The sequence below is a fragment of the Ptychodera flava genome, chromosome 15 (genome assembly GCF_041260155.1).
Source record: "Ptychodera flava strain L36383 chromosome 15, AS_Pfla_20210202, whole genome shotgun sequence".
In the NCBI taxonomy this organism is placed as follows: domain Eukaryota; kingdom Metazoa; phylum Hemichordata; class Enteropneusta; family Ptychoderidae; genus Ptychodera; species Ptychodera flava.
Window position 1 is genome coordinate 41,435,402 of NC_091942.1, and position 9,709 is coordinate 41,445,110.

The window sequence follows — 9,709 nt, forward strand, 5'->3', positions numbered from 1 at the left end:
GGGGGGGGGAGTGTCCTTGACAAATTAATTTGGGGTGCCAACATTTCAACAGAGGGGAATCCCCTATCCCCCTGTCTAGATGTAACACTGTATAATATCATCTGCATATCAAATTTATATCATTAATAATAGTGAATCATTATAGTTTACCTCGAAAAAGCATAGAGGCTCTAAAGACTTGTTTTCTGTGTTCAAATTATCGTCAACATTACCACATTTTATCATTTTTAATTATAAATTATCATATTTAGGCCTAATCTCCCAGGAAAATGGCTTTTATGATATGAACACAAATTGCCCTGGAACACTGCTGACATTTCTCCTGAAAATACTAGAAATTCAAGTGACTGTAAGCTGTACTGTAAAAAGTAAATTTTAGCTCATTTTTCAGGGTTTCCGGCCTTCGGCTGGGAGAGGGAACACTCGCTCCCAGACCCTCCCCCGACGACAACCGCTTTGTGGTCATGGCAGCTGCAAGCCGCCTAAATTTCCATTCTAGCCCCCTACTTCAAAACTTAATGAGACCCCTGGGAGGGGTACAGGTGCCGCCAACTAGGCAGTTCATGCAAAAATGTGTTAGTGTGCAGTTTTTCAGATCAACACTTGGGAGCAAAAATCTATATTTACTGTGGGCGGGGAAGAAATTTTGTTATTTTCAGTGTGTGGGGAGAAAGTTTTTTGACAGTGAGTACCGAAAAATACGTAAAGGGAGGGGAAAGTCGTGGTTGAAGATGATGGTTAATCACCTAGAGGGGAGCTATGTTCTAAGATATACTTTTAGTTGATGGCATGGTTTTGTGTTGATGTGGGTTGTTGTGGTGTCTAGGAATTTCAGTACTGGGGAGAGGGCAGTGGGGAGCTTGAATTGTGGGGAGTGGGGAGGGGCAGGCCATAGATACTTGAGGGCAGTGGGCATCAAAATTCAGTAGGAGGGTACATTTTCCATGTATGCCAGTGGGGGGGGGGCCAGTTACGAACAGCTCTAGCTTCCCCTCCAAATTTAAGGTAAAGGTCAAAAATAAGTAAAATATATTTATCAGCCCTCAAAACATGTTTTGTGATGATTTTGTGAAATTAATGAAATTCACCAGTTCGCAGCACCTGAGGGTAAGATTTCGCCTTAGGCATCATAATTACTATCATCATGAACACCAACCCTCAGATGGGCAACAAATCGTGATCTTGCCCGTGCTAGCATGTGTCATTAATTTTATTATACCAAACAAACACTTTTGTTTTTGAAACTTTACTTCCAAAGTATTCAAGTATTGATCGAGACGTGAAACATTCCATTTATTGCTCGATTGCAATGTCACATGAAATTGAAGGTCAACTTAAATTAATATCTTTAACGAAGACATCGTACATATTGTCTGTGACAATCGTGGTTCTAACTTTACATTCATTAAATGGTTTAACATTTCTAAGATTCATAATTGGTATAAAAAAACAGGTTTGTAATTTTACTCTTTTTTTTGGTTTACTGAGCCTTCTTGATGTAATGCAGGTTTCAAATCCTAACACAGAAACTCCATTTTCTGTTACTGGACATTCGTAAGTCTCTATGGGTAAAAGACATTGAAACTAACAAATTATTGAAGAATTCTTGTATAATGTACTTAATGTTGTCGTTTCAATTCAAGATAATTTCTTATACTTTATGAAAAGTCATTGCTATACAGAAAATACCAAGCGAATGTATGTGATGATGTGATATGTGTAGAAATGACGCGGTATTCCAGAATGTATTAGCAGGCAATATCAGTGCATGCTATATGGCTATATCACCTAAGCCTGTTCTATCACTTTTTAGTCCCCAAGGACACCGTCTGGGGGGGACTTATAGGTTTGGTCATGTCCGTGCGTGTGTGTGCGTGCGTGCGTGCGTCCGTCCATGCGTCCGTCCGTCCGTTCACGCAGATATCTCAAAGATGCCTGGAGCGATTTCATTCAAACTTGGTACAAGGATTACTTCATATGTCATACATATGCAAGTCAATTTGTTTTGTGATACGATCCAATATGGCTGCCAGGCGGCCATTTTATTACGATTTTTTCATGTACAGAGCCACATCTCAAGCATGTTTCAACAGATTTTATTTAAAGTTGGTACAAGGACATTGACCAATGTCATAGATATGCACGTCAATTTGTTTTATGATACGATCCAATATGGCCACCGTGCGGCCATTTTGTTACGTTTTTTTCATATATAGAGCCATAACTCAGGCATGTTTCAAAAGATTTTATTTAAAGTTGGTACAAGGACATTGACCAATGTCATAGCTATGCATATCAATTTGTTTTGTGATATGATCCAATATGGCCGCTGTGCGGCCATTTTGTTACGATTTTTTCATGTACAGAGCCATAACTCAGGCGTAACTCAACCAATTTTATTCAAACTTGGTACAAGTACATTGACCTATGTCATGCACATGCACATTGATTTGTTTTGTGATACGATCCAATATGGCCGCCGTGTGGCCATTTTATGACATTTTTTCATGTCCAGAACTATAACTCAGACATGTATCAAGGGAATTTATTCAAAGTTGGTACAAGGAGATTGACCAATGTCATACATATGCACATTAATTTGTTTTGTGATACGATCCAATATGGCTGCTGTGCGGCCATTTTGTTATAATTTTTTCATGTTCAAGCCATAACTCAGGCATATCTCAACCAATTTTAATCAAATTTGCTACAAGGACATTGACCTATGTCATACATATGCACATTTATTTGTTTTGTGATACGATCCAATATGGCCACCGTGTGGCCATTTAATTACGATTTTTTTCATGCCCTGAACTACAACTCAGACATGTATCAAGCGAATTCATTCAAAAGTATTTTTATCACAGACCTAATGAAGAGGACTCTATCCTCTCTGAGGACCTGTAATCAAAGTACCCATTAACAAGTGGGGACTGTGTCATCAACGATGACTCGTTGATCTGTATCATGTGAGTGAAACTCAGCCAATCACAGTAACTGAATAACACATGATGTGTAATACTGGCAATACTGTTTACAACCCTAAAGACAGTACACTATATACATGGAAACAATTTCTTTTTTTCCCCCTCAAAAAAAGAGAAAGGAAGCATTTAAGAACAAAGTATGGAGTAAATGAGTCTGAAAACCCCCTAATGGAGTTACAGTAATTTGATAATGGCAGGTAAGTCAAGTTGAGGCTTATTATTGACACCCAATTGGCCTTTGTTGCTGTGATTGGAGACAAACAGGTACACCATGCCTTTTCTGTGCTCTGATTGCTCAAATCACTATCATTTGTTTGTGTCAATTTTAAGCTGATACATTCATGAGAACATTAACTGTTATGACAGGTATCAGTACTGTAAGTTGTTGCCTGCAGTGTTTTTGCCACAGCAATTAGAGTTGTGGTCACAACTCTTTAATTTTTGGTAAACAACAAGAACTCATTACCGTAACAATTACATATATTTCATGCAAATTAGCCACCACTCTGCCAGAATAGATAGTGTTTAGCTCTAACTACATTCCATATCTATATAAGGAATTGTGTGTTAACACAAATCCAGTTTGTAAGTCCACGGAGCTAGGCTGCCTGCAGAACAACATGTCCTGAAGTCACTTTGCATTGCTGACGTAGACATCTTATACTGGTTATCTTTCTACTCATCTGCTGACGTAGACACTTAGCATCTGCTATCTAGCTACCATCTTTCTTGCGCACGGCACTTGACCTAATCCTTGCTGCAAGCTTCTTGTCCAAGTTCATTCATTCTAGGCCATCAGGCTGTCTGCCAAGCTATTACAACACTCCCTGCTGCTCGTTTCAAGTCACTCCGGTCCCCTTTATTCCCGTATCTACCGGACCACAGCGCCGACAATGCCTCCTCGAAAACGAACCAAGAAGTCTACGCCGCGCGTAACGCCGTACGTTCGTCCAGTGACCCGTGCACGATCAGGGACGCAAGGGGCGTCGTCCACTCCTGACCTCCCCGCTGCCGAACAAGTCAGACCGCTCCAACTGCTCCAGCCACCGTAGCGACGGCTGCCCACGGTCTACCACAACCTCAATCAGCTGCCGTTACCATACCGCAAAGCGAAACTCTGGTATCAACAAATCAAGTACCACCTCAATCGGGAGTCGTGACGATGGAAATGTTTTCCGCCCTGCAGACTTCGATGGCCAACATGGCCGCCAACATGGCCAACATAGCAAATCTACTGCAACAACGCCCTCTCACCGACCTGCGGGGAGAAGCCTTCACTTCCGGCAACAACAACAGCCCCCAGCAGAACCAAGATGGCGGCGCCCAGGCAGCTCATGATCCGCCCGTTCAAGCGACCAACCCAGGGGTAAACACGGTCGCGCTTGCCTCGAACTTTTCTCCCAACAACCTCCTCCAGGGCCGCGGTATACCATCCGAAAGACTGCCAAACGTCGAACTGGTTTCACCTGCTATTCGCCGCGATATTCTTTCAGGTAAGGATATCAATCTTGCCTGCTTACTCATACCCGGCTACAATTACCACGATGGCGAACGACATATCATCATCGGCAACGAAGCCCTGTCTCTGAAACCTCTCCAGGACGGCAGAGTAAATAGACCTCTCACCATTACTGAATTCATTCAAGCTTTCACCGTCTATAAAAACGTCATGTGTGAGGCATTCCCTAATCGTCGAACAGAACTTGATGCATACGTCACGGACATCGTTGGCATGTCAAAACGTTTCAGCGGTTTCGCCTTCTACGATTACCACCGCGACTTTTCCGCCAAGGCGGCCGCACTCCTGTTAAATCATGGCATCAAAGTAGACTGGGGAGTTCGCGATTCGCTCATCTACACCTCGACATTCTCCGGTCTCAAGGCCAACCTTTGCAACGTCTGCAATAGTGCAGTGCATACCACCGAAGTCTGCCCGTACCTTGAGAGTAAGAGACCAAACAACAATCCCTTAAGGTTCCAATCGCCTTCATCGACCGTCGATAAAAGCGGGAGAAGACGCGTCACCTACCAGGGCAAGGAAATCTGCAATAACTTCAACTCCCAGCCTGGTTGCAAACGAAGTAACTGTGGTTTTTCCCACGTGTGTTTGGTATGCTACTCATCCGATCACTCATCAGCTCAAGGAAAATGTCGACCTAAAGACCAAGCTAACAGAGCCTGACTGCACGATACGCCATCCACATTTAACGCTGACACTTGTGCACCATCAACACCAATTAATATTGGCACCCTTGCCTCCGAACTTTCAAATCACCCCGACAAAGGATTCGTCAAGTACCTGCTTACAGGACTTTCTGAAGGATTTAACACAGGCCTACGCTGTCAACTTTCCTCATCGCTCATCTGTCGCAACCTTCTCTCAGCCCGACAAGATCCGGATTTTGTGTCGCACCAAATTAACTCCGAACTGCAAAAGGGCTATCTTATCGGCCCTTTCACCACACCACCATACGCCATTTATCGCTGTAGCCCGCTAGGCATCGCAGAAAAGAAATACTCAGCCAAAAAACGCCTAATCGTCGATTTGTCATCTCCTCACAACAATGAAGACACACCCAGCGTCAATGACTTCATCGACAAACAGGAATTTTCGCTCTCCTACGTAAAGATAGACGACGCCATTGCAGCCATCCAAAGGGCGGGCCGAGGAGCATGGCTGTGCAAGACTGACATTGTCGATGCTTTCAAGCTCATCCCTATTCACCCCTCGCTATGGCACTTTATGGCATCCACTGGAAGAAACATTTCTATTTCTTCACCCGACTGCCCTTCGGGTCACGCTCCAGCCCTAAGATCTTCGATCAGCTTTCCAAGGCCATCTGCTGGATTGCTCAAGAAAATTACGGTATCGAGATAATTTTCCACCTGCTAGATGATTTCCTAACAGTTGACAAACCATCATTCGATGCGGACCGCACTATGGCCTTAATTACCCACATCTTCAGGAGACTCTCTGTACCCATCGCACCACACAAGACCGTCGGCCCCGTTACTATACTAGAATACCTTGGAATAGAGCTTGACACAGTGAAGATGGAAGCGCGGCTCCCTCACGATAAACTGTCTAGAATAGCCGCCCTCATCCAGTCCTTCTTATCTCGCCCCACGTGTACAAAACGAGAACTGCTAAGCCTCCTAGGGCACCTCAACTTTGCATGCCGTGTCATTATACCGGGGCGAACTTTCATATCACGCCTAATCGAAATCTCAAAAGGATCACGGAAACTCCACTACCGCATCCATTTGACCGCCGAGAGCAGACTTGACCTTCGGATGTGGCACCGCTTTCTCTCCAGCTGGAACGGAGTATCAATGTTCCTCGACTTCCACGCTACAAGGGCCTCAGCAATACAGCTTTTTACAGATGCCAGTGGTATTGGTTTTGGCGGTATTTCCAAGGGCAATGGTTTAATGCACGCTGGCCCCCCCCATCTCAAGCTTGACGCCAACCGTGAGCTCTCCATTGCTTTTCAGGAACTCTACCCAACCGTCATCGCAGCTCTAATTTGGGGCCAATCATGGACCCGAAAACGCTTGGTGTTCAACTGCGACAACATGGCCACGGTCCATATTCTCAATAAAGGCCGTTCCAAGTCACCATCAATCATGAAACTGATGCGCACCCTCGTGCTTTGCGCTGCCTCCCATAATTTCATGTTCCATGCCGACCACATACCAGGCAAACATAACTTAATTGCTGATTCTCTTTCTCGTTTTCAGATGACACGCTTCCGCCAAGCAGCTCCCTTGGCCAATGCGACACCCTGCCAACTACCCTCCAACATAATGTTCAACTGAATAGGGCGGCCGCCACCTTCAAGCAAGCTGCACTGGGCACCCGGACAATTGAATCATATGCAACCGGAGTTCGCTCGTGGGTACAATTCTCCGCAAGGTACGGCACTCACGTACAGATGTCTCATTATCCACCCATCTCCGAAGACCTTCTAATCTACTTCGTCGTCCACTGTGCAACCCACCTTCACCTCAAGTACTCCACCATCAAGGTTTATCTCGCCGGCATCCGTCATCACTACATAATGGCGGGTCTGCCAAACCCACTCACCTCACCTAACAACCAACCACACCTTCGTCTCCAGTACACCTTACGGGGAATTCAACGGCTGCAAGGACCATCTTCACGCCCCCGGCTACCCATAACATTTGATATCCTGCGACAACTGTGCTCGCTGCTCCGCTCGACCGTGTATGGATCATATCTAGACCTCCTGCTGGAATCTGCGTTCGTCTTAGCCTTCTTTGGTTTTCTCCGCTGCAGCGAATTCACCTGCTCTGGACGCTCCTTTAACCCTGCATATAACCTGTGTGTTCGCGACCTCAACGTCCAAACCGACACTCAGGGCTATCCGGATGCTCTTTCCGTGAACATTAAGGCATCCAAGACAGATCAAATGCGCCGTGGCTTTAAGCTTCGTCTATTCGCCACCAAGTCAACGATATGCCCAGTCACAACAATCCATCGTTTCCTCAGAGTCCGCCGACAAATGTGTTCTTCGCCTCAGGAACCCCTCTTCATCCTTCCAGAAAGAGTACCGCTAAACCGCGAGACATTCACTACGCTGCTCCGTTCCTTACTTTCGCGCCTTGGCTTCCAGCCCACCTGTACGCTGGACATTCATTTCGCATTGGGGCAGCCACCACAGCCGCACACGCCCACCTTCCAGACCACCTTATTCAAACTCTTGGCAGGTGGTCCAGTGACTGTTACCGTACTTATATTCGGACACCAGAAGCCTTCTGCGTCACGCATCTCAATCAATGACTATGCCATAGGGCCTTTTGTAGAGACATTAGCCACTCGGTAGCAACTTTTTTTTTTTGTTTGGTTTCGCACGTACACCACATTTCGGACCTGTCGGGACCGCGCAGGGCCACCTGCAACCTTCACCCCATGCAGGGCCACCTGCCACCCACATCACCACTTCATGCTGGGGCCGCACAGGGGCACCTGTCCCCCCAGATCATTGCTCCCCCCGAGCCATGCTGCCAGCCCCTCGGGACCGGAGTCCATTGAGCTTCACCCACATTTCACCCCTCATGCTGGGGCCGCACAGGGGCACCTGTCACCCCAGCTGCAGCTCCTCGGGCCGGGAGCCCATAGCTCCCCCCTGATCCGTGCTGCCGCCCCTAGGGGCTCGTATCACATACTTACATTACACACGCACCAGCCGCCATTGCACCCCTCATGCTGGGGCCGCACAGGGGCACCTGTCACCCCAGCTGCAGCTCCTCGGGCCGGGAGCCCATAGCTCCCCCCTGATCCGTGCTGCCGCCCCTAGGGGCTCGTATCACATACTTACATTACACACGCACCAGCCGCCATTGCACCCCTCATGCTGGGGCCGCACAGGGGCACCTGTCACCCCAGCTGCAGCTCCTCGGGCCGGGAGCCCATAGCTCCCCCCCGATCCGTGCTGCCGCCCCTCGGGGCTCTTATCCCATACTCTCATCTCGAACCAAGCGAGTCAACTTGGTCTCGAGCGTCACCCCCCATTGCACAAGCACCAAACATCACTGCACCCTCATGCTGGGGCCGCACAGGGGCACCTGTCACCCCAGATCACCACTCCCCCCGAGCCGTGCTGCAGCCCCTCGGGCCGTGAGCCCACAACTCCCCCCGAGCCGTGCTGTTGCCCCTTGGGCCGCGAGTCCCATACTTTCATCTCCAACCAAGCGAGTCAACTTGGTTTCGAGCGTCACTACCCATACTTCCTACAAACATACACTCACACATACTCTTTCATGGGGGTCTCTCCGTCCAGTCTGTTTGACTGTCCTCCGCTTGGGCCATCCATTGCATGTACCCCCACTCAAGAAGGTGATCTCCACCGGCCCGGTGGAACCACTTTCACTTTCGGCTTTCCCAAAGGTCTGCAAACACAACTTTGCAACCCAAACCTTTGCCCAGGAAGCAGACTGGCGGAGACCCCTCACCCAATCTTTGAGTTATTTTGTGCTTAGTTTTGAAATGGTTTTTGCCTAGATTTTACTTTCGTAGTTTTGCTTGACATTGTATTTTTCCGTAGTTAGGTTATCACTGCTTTGTATTTGTCCACTGTCGCTTATTAAATTCTTTTAACACCATATCCTGTGTAGCGGTGTGTGCTTACAAAATAAGGAATTGTGTGTTAACACAAATCCAGTTTGTAAGTCCACGGAGCTAGGCTGCCTGCAGAACAACATGTCCTGAAGTCACTTTGCATTGCTGACGTAGACATCTTATACTGTTATCTTTCTACTCATCTGCTGATGTAGACACTTAGCATCTGCTATCTAGCTACCATCTTTCTTGCGCACGGCACTTGACCTAATCCTTGCTGCAAGCTTCTTGTCCAAGTTCATTCATTCTAGGCCATCAGGCTGTCTGCCAAGCTATCCCGCCACCAACCCCATCTCCTCCTTGGTTCCACTAGTCTGCTTCCCACCATGGGCCATCCATTGCATGTACCCCCACTCAAGAAGGTGATCTCACCGGCCCGGTGGAACCACTTTCACTTTCGGCTTTCCCAAAGGTCTGCAAACACAACTTTGCAACCCAAACCTTTGCCCAGGAAGCAGACTGGCGGAGACCCCTCACCCAATCTTTGAGTTATTTGTGCTTAGTTTTGAAATGGTTTTTGCCTAGATTTTTACTTTCGTAGTTTGCTTGACACTGTATTTTTCCGTAGTTAGGTTAT

At 47.1% G+C, this 9,709-nt stretch overlaps 1 protein-coding gene across 2 annotated transcripts in view; it reads left to right on the forward strand.

Moving 5' to 3' along the window:
- Positions 1-9,116, forward strand: part of LOC139152194 (uncharacterized) — a 460,524-nt gene extending 451,408 nt beyond the window's left edge. Inside the window, exons 2-3 of one of the 2 annotated variants that reach the window (XM_070725331.1) lie at positions 3,104-3,187; positions 6,732-9,116. In XM_070725331.1, the coding sequence (XP_070581432.1) occupies positions 3,181-3,187; positions 6,732-7,837 (1,113 nt within the window). In that variant the 5' untranslated portion in view covers positions 3,104-3,180 and the 3' untranslated portion in view covers positions 7,838-9,116. Of the gene's footprint in view, positions 1-3,103; positions 3,188-5,459; positions 6,463-6,731 lie in introns of those variants that run through there. The other variant, XM_070725330.1, reaches the window with a different exon arrangement.
- The last annotated feature ends 593 nt before the right edge of the window (positions 9,117-9,709 follow it).